At 41.3% G+C, this 23,613-nt stretch overlaps 1 protein-coding gene across 6 annotated transcripts in view; it reads right to left on the bottom strand.

The window, feature by feature from the left end:
• Window positions 1-23,613, bottom strand: part of LOC129696443 (intermembrane lipid transfer protein VPS13B-like) — an 811,841-nt gene that overhangs the window by 383,940 nt on the left and 404,288 nt on the right. For all 6 annotated transcript variants that reach the window (XM_055634334.1, XM_055634333.1, XM_055634338.1 and 3 more), the window contains exons 20-21: window positions 17,437-17,546; window positions 9,649-9,796 (exon numbers count right to left, since the gene is read on the bottom strand). In XM_055634334.1, coding sequence (XP_055490309.1) covers window positions 9,649-9,796; window positions 17,437-17,546 — 258 coding nt within the window. The remainder of the gene's footprint in view (window positions 1-9,648; window positions 9,797-17,436; window positions 17,547-23,613) is intronic.

Genomic DNA, 23,613 nt, shown 5'->3' with positions numbered 1-23,613 from the left:
TTCTAAAGGCAAATCCTTATATTCTGAGGCTGCACCCTATGGTCCTAGACTCTCCAAATTTACTTTATGAATTAACAACATTTGCCATTTCCACCATCATAAAATCACTTTAATTAATGGCATCCCCCGGGAATCTATACTGAAATTGCAACTTTTCGTTAGATTTATAAATGACTTCAATTAACAAATAGAGTCATATGTCAAGTTTTCTGAAAACACTTTGCTGGTATCGTAAATTGTGTTATGGGGACAGAAAATTGTAGAGAGATGTTGGTACAGTAAGGGATTGGGTAAATCTGTGGTAAATGCAATGCAAGGTCGATAACTTTGTCCAACCTCACCTTATAGCTAATATCCTCTCATCCAGGCAGCATTCTAGTATAAAAAAACGGCACAAGCTACTGGAGTAACCTATTGGGTCAAGCAACATCTCTGGAGAGCATGGATAGGTGACACCTTCTGGTAAATCTCTATGGTACCCTCTCCAAAACCTCCATATCCTTGCTGTATTGGGGCAACCAGAACTGTATCCGATACTCCAGATTAAGCTGGAACATTAGCTATACAATGATTACACAGTGGTTAACTCTTGTCAATACTTTCATGGGCAGAATATAGTCATAGTGTCATCGAATCATACAGCGTGGAAACAGGCCCTTCGGCCCAACTTCCCCACACTGATCAACGTGTCCCATCTACACTAGTCCCACCTGTCTGTGTTTGGCCCATATTCCATCTAAACCTGCCCTATTCTTGAACCTGTCTGTTTCTGAAACGCTGCAATAATTTCTGCCTCAACGAACTCCCCTGGCAGCTCGTTCCATACACCCACCAACTTTTATGTGTAAAATTTACTGCTCAGGTTCCTATTTTTTCCTTCTTTCCCCCTTCACCTTAAATCCTTGTCCTCTGGTTCTCATGTGCAACAATCAGATTAGTGAGGACAGCTTCAAATTGACTTATTCCTCATGTTTGCAGTCGAATCCTCCTGCCACTAACCTAGTTTGGCACTGCACTTCAACCCTAAAGTCCTCGATCTTCATTGCTACCCTTAACTGCACTCACCACTTTCACTACATTCATTGCCACCCACCCTACCTCCAATTTGTGTACAACCTTGAAGAAAACAGATTCAGCAGCTGACAGATAATATGCAGTTATCAACAGATTCCCTTGCCCATTCCCTTGGGTGCCAGGAGACAACGGGTTCCAGCGTCAATGTTGAGGACTGGCGGGAACACTTAATCCTGACACATTCTCACAGCCACCAAATCTGCCAAATCAGGTCATATTGAACGTTTGTGATGGATGAGTCAGGGTCAACTGTAAATTGTAAACCCGAGACAGATGGATTATTGTCAGTCAAATGTATTAATGATTACTGAACTCTAACGAGTGGATGGTGGTAAAATACAGACAACCAGAAGTAGCTTTGAAGTAAACCTCAGCTTCTCTGGTTGCGATCCACAAACTATTTTTGGAAAATGCTCATTTGGCTGCATGGAGATAAGAAGAAATTTGGCTTTGATATTCTCCAGTTATATAATCTGTCAGAACTGTCCATTTGAAGTGCGGGTAATTTTGGAGAAAAGAGGTGTAAAGAGAAAAAAGATCAATTAGGAAAACACTTCCTATTAAGTACCCTTACAGCTGGCTACTATTACCCTGGACCGGCTTTAAACATCCTGGCTGCACAAATGCAAACATAATTTTGAACCTAATTAGACAAGCAGCCCACTATGATCTACTGTTAATTGTTTTTATTTAACCTTGCATATTTGGAATCATAATTCATATGGAATGTCATGGCTGAAATGTGTATATTAAAAATACCTCTGCTATATTTCATCATTACTCTTTTACAGTAAGATTGTCAGTGAGGAGGTGAAAAAAGTGCTTTGAAAGTGATTTTCAAAAGTCTCGATATCGCTGTAGTTTGAAATTCTGTGCAAAGATATTGGACAATACCGTTTAACAGCTTCTTAATTAATACCTTTACGGTAGAAACACCTCATATTAATTGAAGAGGTATAAGCTTCCCCATCAAATAATTCCCAAGCAAATGAATATTAATTCTCCAAATTTTAGAAAACGTACCCAGAAATAATAATTGTTCAGAGGACATACAGACTATGGAAAGTTGTTGGTTTTGATTAACTAGTGGAGATGTAGAATACATGGTTATTTCGTACTTCTGTTCATACTTCACATAGAGAGGATAGCAACATGTACCATTTCAAGTTAAACTCATGACAATCGCAACCGAAGACATGAGGAACTACAGATAGTGGAATCTTGAGCAAAACACAAAGTGCTGGAAGAACTCAGCGGGTCAGGCAGCATCTGTGGAGGAAATGCACAGGCTGGGCTAGGACCCTTCTTCAGATCGTAGAAGGCGAGAGAAAGCTGGAAATTGAAAATATATGTACAATTAGCTGGAATTAGCTGTCTTCCTGGATTAATAACTTGCTCCCCCCCTTCTAATGACTCAAATTATTTAATGAATCTGTGTGAAATCAGATATTTAATTCATTAGGTGAAAATTCTGTTCTGCAAAATTATCTCATTTGGAAATTAAATCCTGAAGTGACAGCATAGTTCTAAGAGCAGCAGTAAACAAAAAACAGATGCAACAGATTCAACTAATGGCTTTGGTGTCCATAGAAACCATTATCACATTCTGAGAGAATGAAGTTGTCACTAATTTTATTGATTTCACATTTATTTTGCAACATTTATGTGATTAGCTCAGGAACTAAACATGCTGCATCATCATGAATTACATACAAAAAGCTTTTAACCAAGTACGACTGGCACTAAAATCAATTTGGAAATCAACTTGCAATCTCTTCACAATGCCAATTTCGCCAGCGGATGGTGTCATAATTACAGCAATTTTTAAAACCTTCACGCCATGTTCAATTACAACAGGAAATACTTTAGTGTTTTACATCTGTACCACGATGTAGTAATTATTAGTGGGAGAAGTTTATTATTTTTCTGGAAAAGCAATCATTCTGTTTATACTATTTTGTGCTCAGATTACGACAAATTGTACAACTGCTTCCATAATGATCAGTCAATGCCCATTTATAATCATCTAGTTTTAGGAACAGACCATACATTCTCACTGTTGAGGGGATTACATTTTGATGACCATGCATTGAGCTGATATGTTTACCTGTGCTTTTTCTCCACAGATGTTATTTGACCAGACACAATATCCTGCATTTTAATTTTACATTCATGATTGTCTATTTTACTAATATTTCAGGGAACTATTCTGGACAGTGAGATAGCTTAAACAGGGCAGCACAACAGCACAGTGGTAAAGTCGCTGCCTTACAACGCCAAAGATCCAGGTTCAATACGGACTACGGGTGCTGTATATACAGAGTTTGTACGTTCTCCCTGTGACCACATGGGTTTTCTCCGGATGCTCCAGTTTCCTCCCACACTCCAAAGACGTACATGTTTGTAGGTTAATTGGCTTTGGTAAAATTGTGAATTGTCCCTAGTGTGTAGGATAGTGCTGGTGTACGGAGCTGATTTCTGGTTTACGCAAACTTGATAGACCGAAGGGCTAATTTCTCTGTAATCTCTAAAGTAAAGTAAAAAAGTATAGCTCTTTATTTCAATTTTGAAATTACTCAAAACTTAATTACATGCTTTGATGCTTGCTTGGATCCTTATTGCTTTTGTTTACAGCTTCTATTCATGTCTGTACCATTATTTTAGGGCTTAATTTCTAAATTAAATAACTTTGTGGAAGAGAATTCAGGTCTAATGAATAAAATAATTGATTTGATGCAGAAATAAGGTGATTAAATAAGTTTATGAGAAAGTCTGGAATCAGTCTGTTGTTAGTTAGTTTGAAAACGCATACTTTAAGATTCAGGGACAGTTTCTTCCCAGCTGTTATCAGGCAACTGAACGGTTCTCTCATCAGCTACAGTGCGGTCCTGACCTCCCGGATCCCTCATAGGAGTCATTTGAACTTTATTTAATCAGACTACATCAGACTTTATCTTGCACTAAATGCTGTAACCTTTACCCTTTATCTGTGCACTGTGGACGGCTTGGTTGTAATCATGTATTGTCTCTTCTTTGACTGGATAGCACGCAAACAAAAACGTTTCACTTTTCCTCAGCACACGTGACAATAATAAACAAAACTACCTCTTAAATTGTGCATTTTTATCAGGCAAAAAATCTCGCATCTCAAGTCCAGAATATGTTGATTCAAGTTGCACTGACAGATTATGGACATCATTCTAGTTCAAAGGAAATGTCAAGAGTGTCTAATTGTCATATATATCGGCAACGGAACAATGGAAAATGATGGATGTCTTCAACTTTTCACTTGTACCCCTCAATCTAATTAACAAAACATAGCAAATGCACTTCAATTTCATAACATATAGATAAAGTATAATAAACTGAACTGCTGATATTTTGAAAGTTGCAGTGTAGAAATAAAGACCATAGTGTCCTGAGATTCCAGTGAAACCTTTCCATCAATTTAGTTGGCCTTCAAAATAATTTTAAAAGCTCACTAACTGCGAGTCATTTTCCAAAAATAAATGCCACATCATACAATCAGAAAATCTCATTGTGCCACGTTCAACAATGTTAACATCAGCTAAAGGAGAAAAAAGGAGATACAAAAGCAAGACCAACCAATGCAGGACAGGATGTGTAGGAAGGAACTGCAGATGCTGGTTTCCATCAACGGTAGACACAAAATGGTGGAGCAACTCAGAGATGCTGCCTGGCCCACTGAGTTACTCCAGATTTTGCGCCAATCTTCAATGTAGTACAGGAATGGAAGTGGAATCAAGTAAGTGAGTTCAACTCACAAGAACATAATTACATAATTCTGAAATGAATAGATAGATGAAAAATACCGGAGTGCATAATGGCACACAGGACGACACAGTGGTGTAGCAGTCGCGCGCCAGAGACCCTGGGGTTGATCCCGACTAAAGGTGCTGTCTGTACGGAGTTTGTTTGTTCTCCCTATGACCACGTGGGTTTTCTCCTGGAGCTCCGGTTTCTTCCACACTCCAAAGATGTGTGGATTTGTTGGTTAATTAGTTTTAGTAAAATTGTAAATTGTCCCTAATGTGTAGGATAGTGCTAGTGTACGGGGTGATAGCTGTTCGTTGTGAACTCGTGATCGAAGGAACTGTTTCCGCGCTGTTCTGGAAGTGGCGGCGCTGCCCTGGCAGCAGTGTCTCACCTGCAGTCCTGTTTGTTTTTGCTTTTTTGTGTTGTTTTTTTTTCGTTTTGGTTAGTTTAGTTTTTGGTTTTTAGTTTGTGTTTTGGGATAGGGGGGGGAGGGGGGGGGGTTGAAACAGGGCTTGCTGTCTCTCCCTGCGGGGGAATGCGACTTTTTTGTCGTATTCCCCTTCTCTGCCTCCGTCTGCGCTGAGGCCTAATGGCGGAGCTGGCGACCTCAAGGCTCAGGAGGCAGAGCCCGCCTGGACTCGCCCTGAGCTCGCTCCCGTGAGGACGGTCCGGCTTGGGGCTGGAACAGTGCTTCCGTGAGGGCGGCCAGCACGAGGGAGGAATGGTGCTCCCGTCGAAGTGGCCAAGCTTGGGGAGGAGCGGCGCCCATGTCGGGGCGGCCAGGCCCGAGGGAGGAGCTGCGCCCATGTCCCACCCAGCCTGTCAGCGGCGGCCTGGCGTGAGGCTGAGAACGGTACTTACGTGAGGGCGATCCGGCTCGGGGCTGGAACGGTGGTCCGGTGGCTGGGACGGCGTTCTGGTGGCGGTGGCCTGAGTCCGGGGTTCGGCCGCGAGCCAGCGGCTGCGTCAGCAGGACTGGTGGGCGGCAGCTTCGACCACCCCGGGGCGCGGTGATTGAGCCGCGGGACTGTTTTTAACATCGCCCGGTGGGGTATCGCCTCAGCGCAGAGGGAGAAGAGGAGGGAAGAGACTGCAGACCTAAGACCTTTGCCTCCATCACAGTGAGGATGTGCTAGGTGGACTCACTGTGGTGGATGTTAATATGTGTTTATTGTTGTTTTTTATTGTATTGTATGTATGACTGCAGGCACAAAATTTCGTTCAGACTTCGGTCTGAATGACAATAAAGGAAATCTGTAATCTGTAATCTGTAATCTGTATCTCTAAAGTAAAGTCTAAAGTCATCGTCTTTGATATTCCAAGAGGAAACAATTTTAGTTTCTTCTTTCTAATAAAAAAAACCTAAAAACTAGCACATTTTGTTGAAGCAAAAGTGAACCATGCATATTCAGGATAATGTCCAATTATAGCTTGCATTACAACAGCTCTTGCACACAAAGCTAAGGTTCTGTTCATGATCTCCCAGCCTACGTCATTGTGGTACTTGTGCTTTTTTTTAAATCTGCACTTTCTATGTTACTGTAATGTTATATTGCTGGAGCATTATTTTCAGCCCTCCAGTATTTTTTCTCTTTGCACTACCTGTTGTACATATGTATGGCTTGATTGTACTCGTGTACTGTATGATATGACTGGAGTACTCCCAAAATAAGCTTTTCACCGTATCTTGGTACACTTGACAATAATAAACCAAACCAACCACTACTCGTCTGATACTTTCACTATTTCTCAGGTCACTTTTCTCTTCTTAAACCAGTCACACCTTAAGTTTCACAACTGTATATTCATGGAGTCATTGAGTTGTACAGCACGGACACAGGTCCAACTTGTCCATGCCGATCGAGATGCTCCATCTTAGCTAGCCCCATATCTCACTGAACATTTCCTCTCCATGTATTTGTCCAAGTGTCTTTGAAATGTTGTTATTGTACCTGCCTCAACTACCTCCTCTGGCAGCTCGTTGCATGCACTCACCACCCACTGAGTGTAAAATATTCTCCTCAGGGTAATATAAAATCTTGCCCTCTTGTTTTTGATTCCTCTACCCTGGGTAAAATACTCTGTCCATTCACCCTATCTGTTCCCTCATGATTTTACACACCTCTGTAAGTTCACCCCTTAGACTTCCACGGGAAAAAGTGCTAGTTTGCCCAACCTCTCCCTATAGCTCAGCCCCTCAAGTGCCAGAAACGTAAACCTGGAAAATTTAAATTAAATTAGTTGAGAGATCATGTTGCAGTTGTATAAGACATTGGTGAGACCGCATTTAGAATATTGTGTTCAATTCTGGGCACCATGTTATAGGAAAGATATTGACAAGGTTGAAAGGGTTCAGAAAAGATTTATGAGGATGTTGCCAGGACTAGAGGGTGTGAGCTATTGGGAAAGGTTAAGTAGGCTGGGTCTCTATTCCATGGAGCGTAGGAGGATGAGGGGAGATCTTACAGAGGTATATAAAATCATGAGAGGGTAGAGGCACAGAGTCTTTTACCCGAGTTGGGGAATCGAGGACCAGAGGACATAGGTTCAAAGTTAAGGGGAAAAGATTTAATAAGAATCCGAGGGGTCACTTTTTTCACACAGAGGGTAGTGGGTATATGGAACAAGCTTGCCAGAGGAGATAGTTGAGGTTGGGACTATCCCATCGTTTAAGAAACAGTTGGACAGGTACATGGATAGGACAGGTTTAGAGGGTTATGGACAAAGCACAGGCAAGTGGGACTAGGGTAGCTGGGATATTGTTGGCCGGTGTGGACGAGTTGGGCCGAAGGGCCTGTTTCCACACTGTATCATTCTATGACTCTATCAGAGATTCAAAGTGTTAAGCGTATAGCATGGGAGAGTGGAGTTGAGGCCAAGACTGGAAAAGTCATAATTTTATTCAACAGTGAAGCAGGCTCTAAGGGCTGATGAGTCTATTGCTACTTCTTATATTCACAAAATATGCCACAATTTTTAGCGATATATTCCCATGGAGGTACACCTATGTTATATATTATTCTACACAATCTCCTCCAATATAAACAGCTTACTTTCTCAGCTACACAAACAAATATTTTACAATGAACCTTTGCGTGCTATGCGCTGTCTGATAGAAGCCAGTGATAAAAAATACCACATTTACTTAACCATGAAATGCCAGTACATGTCATAAAAACAAACAATAAATCACCCATATGAGAAATTGAAATTTTGACATTACTTACAACAAAGAAAGTAACATTGGCAATGCGATTAAAATTAAGCAACATACATACAAACTTTGACAAGTGCAGCTGCATAAGCACCAATTTACTATGCATGTTTGGTAGCTCAGTTAGTTGCATTGCACTAAAGATTGATTGATTGAATTGATTCAAAGATACAGGAAGGAAACAGGTCCTTCACCCGACGCCAACCATTCACACTAGTTTTATGTAGAAACAAGCAACTGCAGATGCTGGTTTACAAAAAAAGACACAAAGTGTTGGCGAAATTCAGCGGGTCAGGTCGCATCCCTGGATAACATGGATAGGGATCTATTCATGCTATAGTCGCAAAAATACGGCCATTCAGCCCGTCAAGCCTACTCTGCTAATCTATCTTTCTCTCTCAACCACATTCTCCTGCCTTCTCCCCATAACCCCCGACAACCGTGTCTTTTTTCACAGTTGTTCTTTCATCCTAGTTTTTCATTCTCATCTTATACACTAGGGGTAAATTACAGAGGCCAATTAACCTATAAACCCGCAGGTCTTTGGTATGGCAGGAAACCGGAGCACCCGGTGGAAAGCCATGTAGTCACATGGAGAACGTGCAAACTCCACAAAGACAGCACCCAAGCTCAGAATCAAACCTGGGTCTCTATTGCTGTGAGGCAGCAGCTCTACCAACTGTGCCATTGTGCAGCCCACAATGATATTCTATTCCCACTGGGGGAGGTGACCCAAATATTTTTAATTAGAAATTTCTGCCGAGCATATATGTACATTAAGATTCGGGGATAAGGAAACAATAATGTTGCTTGGTGACTGGAAACACAGATATTGCCTTTCAATAAAACACTAATGGGCCTGTCCCACTTAAGCGATTTTTTGGGCGACTACAGACGACTGCCGCAACATTGTCAACATGTTGACATTTTTTTCAGCGACAGTGGCGACAATGTTTGCTGTCGTAGGTTGTCGCCAAGTGTCGTAGGTGAATTCCATTAAAACTAGTCCCTGGCAGTTGCCTAAAAAGTCACCTTAGTGGAACAGGCCCATAAGTGCTGGAAGAACCCAGCAGATCAGGCAGCATCTGTGCAGAGAACGGACAGTCCATTCCCTCCACAGATATTGCCTGACCCGCTAAGTTACTCCAGCAATTCGTGTTTTCCTCCAGATTCCAACACCTGCAGTTCCTTGTGTCTCCTAGCCTTTCAATAATACTTGCAGCCAATTCCAACACTGTCCACATACAAGTAATCAGACTGACCAGATGTCATCAAAGAAGATTCAAAATTCCAGGCAATTTTGTTACTCAGTTTGTTGAAATAAAGAACTGGTTTAACAAGGAAAGACTCAAAACACGAGAGTAACAGCTGGTCAGGCAGCATCCCTGGAGAACATGGACATGACGTCTCAGTTCGGAAACCTTCTTCAGACTGGGTTTTTAAGTTTTTAATTTTGAAAGTAATATTCAAGGCCTGGGTCAATATTTGTTAGGAGTGTCATAGGAATACCCGGGGAAATCTTGCCATTTCTACAGCTGGTTGTTTCACATGTAACTTACTAAGGAAAAACCAAAACCAAATACCTGTTGCAGTTTTTGTCTTGAGAGGACTACTGGCATATTCCGAAGCCTGGTTTGACTGCTGCATTGCCAAAGGTGTGCTGCCAACTGATACCTCATCTTCTTTCTTCCTTGTTGTTGGCATAACTAATTGAACAGTTCCTGCAGACTGCTGTAAAGAGAAAATACCCAGCATTAGGACTAATTCATCCGTTCAGCTCGATCTGAGCTCAAAGAGATATCTTCCCTCTGCTTCTAACATGTGCTTTAGTCATCAGTCACAGGAAGATTCATCCGATATGACAGTGTGCACTTTTCTTCTCAGCAATTTTATGGCCTCCTTGGTTAACATGGCCCATTTAGTGCAATTATTGGGCTGTTTTCCATTATAGATCCATTCTGGGAACGAGCTGACATTGTCTAAATTTATTTCATACGGGATCTTTGTAGCCAAAATTCAGAAAAATGTTTCATTCCGTAACATTCGACTAGTTTCAATTCACAATGCAGACCACAAAATGCCCACCTCTCGCAGTACAAATCCTCTGTTCCAACCTCTCCCACATCTACTAAAGCACTTAATAAAGCCTACTTTTTCACAAAGCTTTTGGTCATGTGTTTTAATTTTAACAGGGATGGCACAGTGGCAGAAGAGGTAGAATTGTTGCTTTACAGCTCCAGAGACCCGGGTTCAATCCTGACTACAGATGCTGTCTATACGGAGTTTGTACGTTCTCCTTGTGACCGCGTGGGTTTTTCCTGGGTGCTCCAGTTCTCTCCCACACTCCAAAAGAAGTACATGTTTGTAGGTTAATTAGCTTCAGTAACAATTGTAAATTGTCCCCAGTGTGTAGGATAGTGTACGGGGTGATCGTGAACTTGGTTTAGAGATACAACGTGGCCTGTTTCCACGTTGTATCTCTAAACTAAACCATAAACATTCAGAAAAATGGTTCATCCCATAAATTGCAACTAGTTTCAAATCCATGACACAGACAAAAAATGCCAGCCTCTCTCGAGTTAAAAGCAGCCCTAATCCTCAGTGCCAACCTTTGTCACAGCTACTAAAGCACTTATTCAAGCCTACTTTTTCCCCCAAAGCTTTTGATCATGTGCTTTAATTTTAAATGGGGGCAGCATAGTGGTGGTAGCAGTAAAGTTGCTGCTCCAGAGACCCGAGTTCGATCCTGACTGCAGGTGCTGTCTGTACAGTGTTTGTACGTTCTCCCTGTGACCAAGCGGGTTTTGTCCGGGTGCTCTGATTTCCTCCCACATTCCAAAGACGTGCTGGCTTGTACTGTAGTTTAATTGGCTTCTGTTCCCTAGTGTGTAGGATAGAACTAGTGTACGGGTGATCATGGGTCGGCATGGAATCGGTGGGCTGAAGGGTCTGTTTCCATGCTGTATTTCTAAATTAAACTAAACCTTCTTTATGGTTTAATATATGTCTTTTGTCTTTTAAAGATATTTGTCTTTTAATTCTCTTCTAAATCCCCTTGGGTCATTTTATTTGATTAAGTTAAAAAATAAATGCAATACCAATCCTTTTGAAAATTAATTTCTCTATGTATCTTTATATAATGTGCAATCCTTTTAATTATGGAGAGCTGCAAAGACAATAGTTTCACAGAACCAATTCTGGTATATATTAAGGCACCAGATGGTCTGCCTATGTGTTTTGGAAAGGAATACAGAGAAATACTTCTATTTATATAACTTAACACTTCATCAAAATGTTTCGCACAATGAAACAGAGTGAACTATTTTGTGGTAACAATGCCCTATGAGCATAAGTTAAATTATTTGCAGCAATTTTTGTTTTCTCAGGACTGATGGATTGAAAAATGTTGGGCAGCAATTCACAAGTGTGCCTGCTCTTTTCCAAGCAGTCCTGTTGCATGGATAAAAGTTATTCAGTCAAAATGTCAGGGCTTCTGCTCAACATCCTGTCTTATGGTGGGTACCTAGTAACCCTAATTAAGCAATTGTCCCTCCATAAAAGGTATTTCAGCATGAAATTGTACAACAAAAAAGCCAGCATAACACTTAATATAACATCGAACATAGAAAAGTACAGCACAGGAACAGGCTCTTCAGTCTACAAAGTCTGTGCCGAACATGATGCCAAGATAAACTACCCTCTTCTGCATGCACATGATTCAATTCGCTCCATTCCCTGCATATCCAAGTCCCTGTCTAAATGTCTCACTAAATGTCACTATCGTATCTACCTCTACCGCCACCCCTCGCAGTGCGTTCCAGGCACCCACCATCCACCTATGAGCATAAGTTAAATTATTTGTAGCAAACTTTATTGCTGCAAATAATCTACAATGTACAAACTCCGTACAGACAAGCACCCATTGCTCCGTACAGACAGCAATGGGTGCTTGTCTGTACGGAGTTTGTCCATTCTCCCTGTGACCTGCGTGGGTTTTCTCCGGGAGCTCTGGTTTCCTCCCACACTTCAAAGACCTAAAGGTTTGTAGGCTAATTGGCTTGGTAAAAATTGTGTGTGGGATAGTGTAAGTGTGCGAGGATCACTGGTCGGCACTCTGACTCTGTGGGCCAACAGGCCTGTTTCCACGCTGTATCTGTATACAAAACGAAACTATGCCCTTGAATTTTTGACACTTCCATGCTGGGAAAAAGGTTTTGCATGTCTACATGTTACTTAAAGTGGTACAAGCTAAGCTAAGGCACATATGAAAAAGGGTCCAACCCAAAACATCACCCACACATTTTCTCCAGAGATGCTGCCTGACCCGCTGAGTTACTCCAGCACAATGTGTCTATCTTGGGAAAACAGTGGACAAGCGTAGGGCTTAATGCATGACTCAATGCACAATGTGAGCAGTCTCAACTTGACGTTAAGGGTAGTTATTTTGTGTTGCTCAGGAACTTAATCTTTTAATATTGATCAAAGGAAAAACGTGGACTTTGGCCGTCACTACAAAACACACACCAGAGCAGCAGCCACTGGTTCTACTCACAACTAAACATCTGATTCCATTGAAGCCAATAGAACCAAATGAGTAGATTTGGAGCCAATATTCCCACATAAGCACATTTAGCAGCAACTCCGTATTAATTTCCATAAACAAAAACATATTTGTTTCTTCCACACATTGATTTTAATGTCGGGAAGCAGGAGCGGCTCTTCATTCTGGCACTGCTATGCTAACCTTTTTGAGTGATTGATAGATTGAAAGATAAAGCATGGAATCATGGCCCTTCTGCTCACTGAGTCTATGCCGACCATCCATCACCCATACCCTCGCTGTCAATAAAACTCCTCAGAGCCCTGCCATTTACTATGTATATCCTGGCCCGGTTAAACTACCCACAATGTATCACTTCAAGTTTGCCTGAGATAAATTCCAGCAGCCATTCCCTTGCCCGCTTTTCCAGTTGATCTGGATTCCTGTGGCAACCTTAGAAAATAATCTTCACTGTCCAATATACCATCTACTTCATCATTCAGTAAGATCAAAGCTGGTACTAAACCTCAACGCCATATTCTTGCACTAATACTATCTATCTATCTATCTATCTATCTATTATTATATAAAGGTCTGTGGCTGCCGCCTGCCGTCCGTCCATCCGGCTGCCGGCTGCCTTTCTTCCTTTTGATTCGCTGCTCCTTCCTATCAGCTTCCAACACACTTCAAAACGAAGTTGCAAGACAGGAACACTCTGAACTTTTCACCTCAATGGGATATCACAGCAAGTGCTTCAACAGGAGGGGGAGGGCAAATTAGTATTGCAATTGGAACTGCTACAGCAGGCAGGGAAGGTGCAATTGGATTTTTTTTTCAATCCACTGCTGAGGGAGGCAGGGGAGTGCTGGAATCTTACATTTTGGGAACGGCTTCAGTTCCGTTGGAGGAGACGGGTGCATGGTGGAATATTGGGTTAGGGGATCACACCATTGGGGCAGCAGACCCAACGGGTCTGCACTTGGTCTAGTATGCCTTAAATCCGTTGTGCCTGAAAAAACCTTTCAATTCTAATCTTGAACATGGTCATTGAATGAATCTCCACAGACCATCTGAGCAAGAAATTCCAAAGATACACCACTGCCTGGCAGAAGACATCTCTGCCCAGTGTGGTCAACATCTTGTTTTCAGGTTGTGACTGTTAGTTCTAAAAGCCAGAGTAAACATCATCATTCCACCCACTCCGTTAAACCTAATAAGAATCATGCACAGTGTCAATCCCTTTATCATGTATCTGTTCACTGTGGAAGGCTCAATTGCAATCATGTATTGTCTTTCCGCTGACTAGTTAGTAAGCAATAAAAGCTTTTCACTGTACCTCGGTGCACGAGACAATAAGCAAAACTTAACTCAAGTGTTACAATCACACATTACAATCGCTCAACTCTAACAACAGAATTTCTTACTTTAACTATGCTTAGTTATTCCCTTTATCGTGTATCTGTACACTATGGATGGCTTGATTGTAATCCTGTATTGTCTTTCTGCTGGTAGACAAAAATGCTGGAGAAACTCAGCGGGTGCAGCAGCATCTATGGAGCGAAGGAAATAGGCAACATTTCGGCCCGAAACCCTTCTTCAGACTCTTTCTGTCTTTCTGCTGACTGGTCGGCACGCAACAAAAGCTTTGCACTGTACCTCAGTGCACGTGACATTAAACTAAACTCTAAACTCTCAGTTTATTGAGATCCCTCGAACTCATGAAATTGTAGGTCCAGTCTACTAACTTTTTGCATATACTGCTCCATTGCTTGAATCAATTTGATGAACTTTGCTGCACTACTTCTATCACAATTACATCATATAAAGAGAACAGAATTGTACACAATATTCCAGATGCAAATTCACATGCCTTATATAATTAGAGCAAGATATATTTATCATCGAACACAAACTCTGTTGCAATGAAAGCCAATCTTCCATTTTCGTGACTAATTGCTTGTTCCCTACATGCTAACCTTCAGCGATTCAACCCACCAAGGCAATGTGGATCCCAGGTGATCTAACGTTCGGGATTAGCATACCATGTGGGATCTTATCAAAGGCTTTCTGAAGTTCATGTAAATAATGTCCCTGCCCTCATCAATCACATGTGTCACCTTTTCAAAAATCAAATCTAATTTGGGAGACATGATTTCCCACGTACAAAGCCTTGCTGACCATCCCCAAGTCTGAAGAAGGGTCCCGCCCCGAAAAGTCACCTATCCATATGCTCAAGAGATGCGGCTTGACTCGCTGAGATACTCCAGCACTTTGTATTCTGCACGTCTTTGTAATGTGGGAGGAAACTGGAGCGCCCGGAGGAAAGCCATGCAGTCACAGGGAGAACGGACAAACTCCGTACAGACAGCAGAGACAGCAGAGACAGCAACTGTAGTCAGGATCGAACCAGAGTCTCTGGTTCTGTGAGGCAGCAATTCTACTGCTGTGCCACTGTACTGCCCCCTATCTCTAATTGTGATGCTGCTTCAAACAGGATGTTTGTTGCACTTGTACCTCACCTTACTTGTACATATGACAAGAAACTTGAATTGACTTTCCCACTATTGTTGAAAGGCTCACCAGCCTGTAGTTTCCTGACATACCTGCTCCTCTTCTGAAATAAAAGCTCGCTACATTCTCAAAAAAAATCTCCATTTATCAAATATGATATCCCTTTTATAAAGCCATATTTATTCTGCCCAATTCTAAGATCATTGTCTCGCTGTCCTACATTTCCTAAATAATAGATTCCAGAGTGTTTCCTGCTACTGCATTAAGATGTGGATGAAAGCAAGGGGAATAAGAGGCTAGGTTCAAGGTGAATGCACCATAGGCTGGAAGAAATGTAGTTCAGAAGTTGTCACATTGATTCTGGATTTGCAAAACATGAGTCTTCAAAGTGGATGATAACAGAATAGGAACCAAGAGTTAAAAAGCATGATTCAGAAGGTCACAACCTCGATGATTTAGGAAAGAACAGAGAACATGAAGCTCTTGTTAGCTACAGCGTCAGAAACAGAATAAGGCAACTTAAGTTTCTGCTAGGATTGACTGATATGCTATTTGAGAGACAGGTATGTCCAGCCACATTTTGAGTCTTTATCCAATTATTCTGTTGGCTGGGTTCTCCACTTGAAGGCAGAATCACATAATGAATGTAATAATTGGAAGGCCGAAGGGAGCAAAAGCTCCTGTAAAAAGGGGTTATTCAGTTTGTGCTTGCAGGGAAAAGCAAAAACTACAGAAGTCAGGGCTATTAGGAACAGATGTTCGATGACTATAGATGATCTATCACAAATTATTCAGGCAAATCCGTACTAAAAGTAAAACAAGGAAGATGATAATTCTTGAAGAAATTTAGGCAACTTATTGCCTAAGAAATGACTACCTCATGCTTCGGAAGAGAGTTTGAATCAGTTCATGGAAGTAATAGTATTTGTAGTCATTTAAACCAGAAAGAAAAAATGGAAAAAATCAACAAATGCTGTGTTCTAATTGCTTACATGGCCTCTCATATTATGCATATGTTTTCCAGATCTTGCTTGGAAGCTCAGAAGAAAAGGAATAAATTACCTTTCTGCCAGTCTTCACTGAAGTTGTGCCAGGAGATTGGGAGAAATCCCAGATTTTGATAATTTAATCAATAATCCAAGCACATTTCATAAGTGCATAAACAAAAGAAAAGATATTGTGATAAGTTCTTGCTCTTATATGAACTTCCCAACAGCTCAGTTACTTTAAATTCGTATTTGGTTGTGCCACGCCTGCCAGGACAATCAAGATTCCAGGACCTTAGTAAGGCTTGAGTAACCTTCGATTCTCCAGCATCTGCAGTTCCTTCTTAAACCCTTAGTAAGGCTTGTTTAGTTTACTTTATTATTGGCCCGTGTGTACTAAGGTGCAGTGAAAAGCTTTTTTTTGTTGCGTACTACCCAGTCAGCGAAAAGACATCATGAATAAAATCAAGCCTTCCACAGTGTACAGATACAAGATAGATTAACAAGACCACAGTTAGAGTAAGAAATGCTGCTGTTGGAGTAGAGGTTTAAAAGAGTGGAGTGATAGTAATGAATGATAGCAGATCCACTCCTAGGAACAGCAGGCAAAGAGACGCCTAGATTTGGTGCCATCTTAGGAGAATGAACATAAAGAGGCTAGCAAAAAACTTTGTTGCAAAACTCAGAAGTCAGTATTGTCACATATACATATTTTTAACTAAACCAAACTCATATGCGTGTATATATGTACTGTATATACACATACATAACTTGCAGCTCGTGCAAAAACAGTGCCCAGCAGGCTGCGCTTTGAAAACTGTGCACAGCTGGCCGCGAGGAGCAGAGCCTTTGTGATGTCATCAGCTCGTTAGCTTCACAAAATCTCAGATGTGAATAATTTTAATTTAAAAATTCAGGAAAATTATGATTCAAATTTTCAGATGAGGCGATTTTCGAGATCATGACGTAAATCTCTTTGGAATATGTTAAAATTTCACCGTTAGCGCGTCGTGTTTTCGAGGAGATATGAATCACTGAAAAATACACAAAAACCCACACAAAAACATCCACATCCAAGATCAGTTTTATAAATATGTATATATATATATAAAACTCTGATCTTGGATATATATATATATACATATATATACACACACACACACACACATAAAATCTAAATCAAATTGATTCACTGTTCATGTTTAATTAATCTTTAATTATACTGGAGATTGACAATACTTTGGTATTTAAAGTCACAGAGAGAAAAGTCTTCAGCAAACTGTAAACAGACATACTGGAACTTTCATACACGAACTCCAACATGATCTCAATACCTGTGGTCGATGTTTCACATTCCCTTTCTGAGGCTGATGAAGAAGCCATGTGTAGAAGATTGGGTCCACATTGACAGCAATTCCCTGCACGGAGGCCAACAGAACAGCCCCTGGAAGAAAAGATAGCATTGTTTATTGAAATGATGAATGATACATCATATATCACAACATCGATATTATGTTGTTGGCATAAAATTAAATGGCAAAGTAAAAATGTTACATTTTCTCAGATACATTTGGACAGATACATGGATACATTTTCTGAAAACGTGGCAGTGATGCTCTGTCATGATGTGGACAAAAAAAAGACAGAACAGCACAGGTACAATCACAACCTTTAAGAAACATTTAGACAGATACATGGATAGGACAGATTTAGAGGGATATGGGCCAAACGCAAGCAGGTGGGACTAGTGTAGATGGGACACGTTGGTTGGTGTGGGCAAGTTGGCCAAAGGGCTTGTTTCCACGCTGTATGACTCCATGATGAGATGCATGGTCTGATGAAATATTGGGACTTGGGGATAGGGAGAATACACAGTCTTTTTCCCCATGGTCTGGGAATCAAGAACTCAAGGGCATAGGTTTAAGGTGAGAAAGGGAGTATTTTATATAAACCTGAGGGACAACTATTTCACATAGAGGTTGGTGGATATAAGGAAGGAGCTGCCAGAAATATTTCATGCAGATACAATAACAACATTTGGACAGATACATGGATAGTTTAGTTTAGTTTATTGTCACGTGTGACTGAGAAATGCAGTGAAATGCTTTTTTGTTACGTGCTATCCAGTTAGTGAAAAAACGATACATGATTACAATCAAGCCGTCCACAGTGTACAGATACAGGATAAAGGGAGTAATGTTTTGTGCAAATAAAGGGAATAAAGTTTAGTGAAGAATAACGTTTAGTGCAATGTTTAGGAAGGGTTTAGACTAGAGGGTAGAAACAAAGATCAGCAGATGCTGGTTTCGCCCAAAGATAGACACAAAGTGCTGGAATAACTTGGCAGCATCTCTGAAGAAAAAAGATGGGTGATGTTTCAAAATGTCACCCCTGTCCAAAGGTTCAGAGGGATATGGGACAAGCTTTGATGGGGCATCTTGGTCATCATGGACGATTTGGGCTAAAAGGCCAGTTTCTGTGCTTGTATAACCTTATGACTGTCTCAGACCAGCAGAATATTGTGCTGGGTAGGTAAGTCAAGGGTTCAGTGAGTACGTTGTCACTAAAAGTTAAATTGGTGGAAGCCTGGGGAGTTAGCTATTTGCCACACACTGAGTATAAGAGACATACAGGAAATCTGCAGTGCTATACGTGACTGGGAATAGCAATGCTTCTCAGTAATAAACGATTTGAGTGCCATGAATGAAAAACGCTCCAAAACGAATCACCCACCTTGGCCAAAAATGTACAAAATATTTGCATCCAAGAGCTCATATTACCAATGTTAAGCAGATAATTTGGCCTACATAGCTCACATGTGCACAAACCCCCTTCATATTTATGAGTCTTTATTGATCATTCCCGTCCAAATTTATTCCATCTGACTACATTACCATTTCCCAGTTAATAATCTCATCGGATCCATTTCCTGAATTCACGCCAGTAAAAAGAGTATTAACTTAAAACCACAGTAGGAACAGAATAACTTTTGGAGAGCTCTTCATCAAAAAAAACTGTATGCATTTTGTGAGCTGCAACAGTGTTTTTCACTTTTCGCATTTAAATAACGGAATCAAATCTAATCTAAATCTAAATTTCTACATCTAAATAAAGTACTATTGAACCAGTGGAATACGTGTTTTGAATTTGTCACCTTCCACATCGTGATTTAAGTTTTGATGATTTTTGCTGATCTACATGGATTACATGGATCCCAAAACCCTCAGGGTAATTTACAGCACCCAATCAATCTGCAAACCCTCATGTCCAGGAGACCGAAGCACCCATAGAAAACCCACGCGGTCACAGAGTGAACGTGCAAACTCCACACACCTGAGATCAGGATCGAACCCGGGTCGTCACAATGTGAGGCAGCACCTCAACCAGCTGTGCCACTGTTGTGGAATAGTAGCTACGATGGCTTCAACATAATGGCTGAACCAGCCACACACAAACAGAGACTACAAGTCCAAGTCACAAGCTAAACATGACGAAATCTTGAATTTCCCTTTCCCATTCTCCCATGTACAAAAACGTTAGGTCACAAGTGCAATGGAATACAATGGATTGCCTGCAGAAGTACAATTCCAACAACACCTGAGAACCTCACATTATGCAGGTCAAAGTAATGTCTTCATCGCTACACACATTTCACCAGCCCAAATACAGTTCAGTTTTAGTTTATTGTCATGTGAGTACACAGTGAAAAGCTTTTGTTGCGTGCTAACCAGTGCTATAATACTTACACCTCCACCACCAGTACACCTTGGCTGCAGTGGGCACTATTTATAGAATAAGCAAGTTCGGTATTCCGAAAAACACAAGAATCATGGGATTTGTCAACAGTTGAATGCTATAAATTATATGAAGCGCTGTAGAATAGCCCAACAGCAACTCATCAGCACCCGCAGCGAAGGAGACTCAACCCCGACCTCACCACAGACGAAACGCAAGCCTGCACATAATGCAGCACCACCGTTGCCAAGACTTTTTTTATAGCTAGTGACCTATGACCTGGGCATGCACAGCCGGAATACCGAACTCGCTTATTCATTGCTATAATCCCCAAAATAATTTGGGCGGCACGGTGGTGCAGCGGTAGAGTTGCTGCGTTACAGCGCCAAAGATCCTGGTTCGATCCTGACAATGGGTGCTATCTGTCTGGAGTTTGGACATTCTCCAGGTGCTCCGGTTTGCTCGAACACGCCAAAGACACACAGATTTGTAGGTTAATTGGCTTAGGTAAAAATTGTAAATTATTCTTGGTGTGTAAGATAGTGCTAGTGGGCGGGGAACGCTGATCGGCATGGACTCAGTGGGCCGAGGGTCTGTTTCGGCGCTGTAGCTCCAAACTAAACTTGCCGTTGTTTCTGAAACAATCGTGGCCTCTTTTCATGAACAAGAGCATCAGTACTTGAAAACAGAAGATAACACAAAAAACTGGAGTAACTTCGCGGGTCAAGCAGCATCGCTGGAGAACATGGTTAGGTGATGTTTTAGGACTCTTCTTCAGACTGATTGTGGGGGAGGGGTAGAAAGCAGGAAGAGGACAAAACCTGGCAAAAAATATGTTGATACAGGTGAGAAGGGTTTTTGATAGGCAGACAGTTGTTTAGTTTAGTTTGAGATACAGCGCGGAAACAGGTCCTTCAGCCCACCAAGTCTATGCCAACCAGCGATCCCCGCATACTAACATTATCCAACACGCACTAAGGACAACTTACAATAATACCAAGCCAATACCAAGCCAATTATACTGTATGTCTTTGTAGTGTGGGTAGAAACTGGAGGTTGCAGAGAAAGCCCACACAGATCGTGGGGAGAACGTACAAACTCCGTTTAGACAGAGGCCAGAAATGAAAAGATACAAGGTGTGAAACAAAAGGATAGAAGAGTTATGAATTGTGAAGCTTTTGGAAAGAATGTAGGCAAAAGGGGAGGTGGAGAGGAGAAATAGGTGCATATCCAGGTGGGGCACAGGAGAAGGGGGGGTAAAAAGGAGAGGCAAGAGGAGATTGGGGTGGTATTGGGGTGTTTTGTAAGTACCTAAAATTGGAGAATTCAATACTCATACATTTGGGTTGTAAGCTACCCAAGCGGAATATGTGCCATTATTCCTCCAGTAAAAATAGTACCACTTGCAAGTTTCGCTCCAAGTCACACACTATTTTGACTTGGAATTGCATCACTGTTCTTTTCATCTTCTCTGGGCCCAAATCCAGACCTTCGTAACTCACAGCACCCTGGGAGCAATTTCACCACAAGTGCTGCAGCTGTTTAAAAAGCCAGCTCATCATCATCTTCTCCAGAGCAACAAGACGGTATGGCTTTTGACGTTGGCCTGCTCGGCAACACTAAATCCTTTGGGAAATCTTTCAAAACTATAGAGCCGATATTGAAATGGCAAGTGAGCCTCAACTTAATGAAATATTTATGTAAATAAGGTGCTTAAGAAGAACAATTTTAAAGTTGATACACGGGAGTTTCCACATTACACCAACATAAAGTTTCAACGTCATGTTGAGATTGGAGCCAATCCTTTTTGATATATTGTTTTATCATCTAGGTTTGAAATCAACTTGGTTTAAAAATTATTACCTGGAGCTAATTTAAATATTTAGGGAAGTTGTGACAACAATTGTTTTGTTTATAGTTTTATTTAGTTTAGTTTAGTGATACAGCATGGAAACAGGCCGTTTACCCCACCGAGACCACGTCAACCATCGATCACCCATTCACACTAGTTCTATGTTCTCCCACTTTCACATCCATTCTCTGCACTCTAGAGGCAATTTACAGAGGCCAATTAACGTACAAACCCGCACATCTTTGGGATGTGGGAGGAAACTGCAGACCTGGAGGAAACCAACACTGTCACAGGAAGAACGTGCAAACTCCACACAGACAGCACTCAATGTCAGGATCACACCCTGGTCTCTGGCACCATGATGCAGAAGCTTTACCACCAATGCTGCTTTGCCGCCCTTTATTCAGCAAATTTACAGTATACATTTTAATTGCTGACAATGGTAAGCTCCACACATAACTGCAAGCATACACTTTCAAAGAGATTGCTCATTCACAAGATTAATATTTGAAGGATAGATTCTGACTTGAACCTTACATTAGAGCAAAATCTCTGCTAAACATCTGATGGATAAAGTAGATATTGATAATTGGTTTATTAATGTCACGTGCGCGAGGATAGGAGAGGTTAAGAAGGATATCGGCCAAATACAGGCAGGTGGGACTAATGCAGATGGGGCATTTTTGTCGGCATAGGCAAGTTGGGCCAAAGGGCTTGTTTACGTGCTGTATAACTTTATATGGTACAGCAAAATGCTCTGTTTACATGCTATCCAGGCAAATTACACCGTATAAAAGTACAAGAGGTAGTGCAAAAGAGAAAAAGAACAGAATGCAGATTATAGTTACAGCTACAGGGAAAGTGCAGTTGAAACATGTTAAGGCCGCATCAAAGTAGATTGGGAGATCAGGAATACTTCCTTGCACCATGAGAGGTCTGTTCAAGGATGGGATAACAGCAGGGAAGAAGCTGTGACTTGAATCTGGTGGTATGCACTTTCAAACGTTTTTATCTCCTGCCCGACAAGGGGGGGAATAGAAAAGAGAATGAGCGGGCTGTAAGTGGTCCTTGATTATGTTGGGTACTTTCCCAAAACAGCGTGATGTATAGATAGAGTTTATGGGTAGGGGATGCCTGTTTTGGGTGATTTACTGGCCTGCGATCACAACTCTTTGCCATTTCTTGCAGTCTTGGGCAGAACAATTGTCATATCATTGAGGCGTGTGTTGACAACAGTTAACAGCGGGTAGTTCTTTTGAACAATGTTTCTTGGGCCACCGTCTGAAGAAGGGTCGGGTCCCAATCCGAAACATCACCAAACCATGGGTTCTCCAGAGATGCTGACTGATCCACTGAATTAATCCAGCATTTTGTGTCTTTTTTTGACCACCACATAGTTTTCTTTAATAGATTTCAATTAAATATGTAAATCTAAATACCTAAAAATATATACCTAATAAAATGTGTTCAGTTAACCACAACTTCAAAAGTCAGCAGAGCAGGCTTTTGCCATTCATGGTTTAAAGCAGGTAGCAGAATATGCACAGTATCCCATCTCCGTCAGTGAGAACCAATTCTGTGAATGAAAGTGAGAGATGCTGCTGCATGACTAGGTTTGCCAAATACAACATAGGCTTCTTCACTTCAGCTTACAAGTTTGCAAACAACTTGAGGTACGACCAAGGCTTGCAGCCAAAGGAACACTTTTGATGTACAGACACTGTTGTAATATGGGAAACATGGCATCCAATTTGTACACAGCTGGGGTCAAAAAAATAGAAGCGTGAAAATGATCAGAAAATTGGTTTTCTTTTATATAAAGTTCATTGGGAGCTAAATATTGGTTTGGTCGCTGGCAAGAATTCTCTCGATTTTCATGGGCTACTGCTGTGAGATTAGGACTCTTAATCAGATTAAAGTATAA

This window comes from Leucoraja erinacea, chromosome 4, assembly GCF_028641065.1.
Source record: "Leucoraja erinacea ecotype New England chromosome 4, Leri_hhj_1, whole genome shotgun sequence".
In the NCBI taxonomy this organism is placed as follows: Eukaryota; Metazoa; Chordata; class Chondrichthyes; order Rajiformes; family Rajidae; genus Leucoraja; species Leucoraja erinaceus.
The sequence above is the reverse complement of the archived record's forward strand: the minus strand, read 5'-3'. Positions and strand labels throughout refer to the sequence as shown.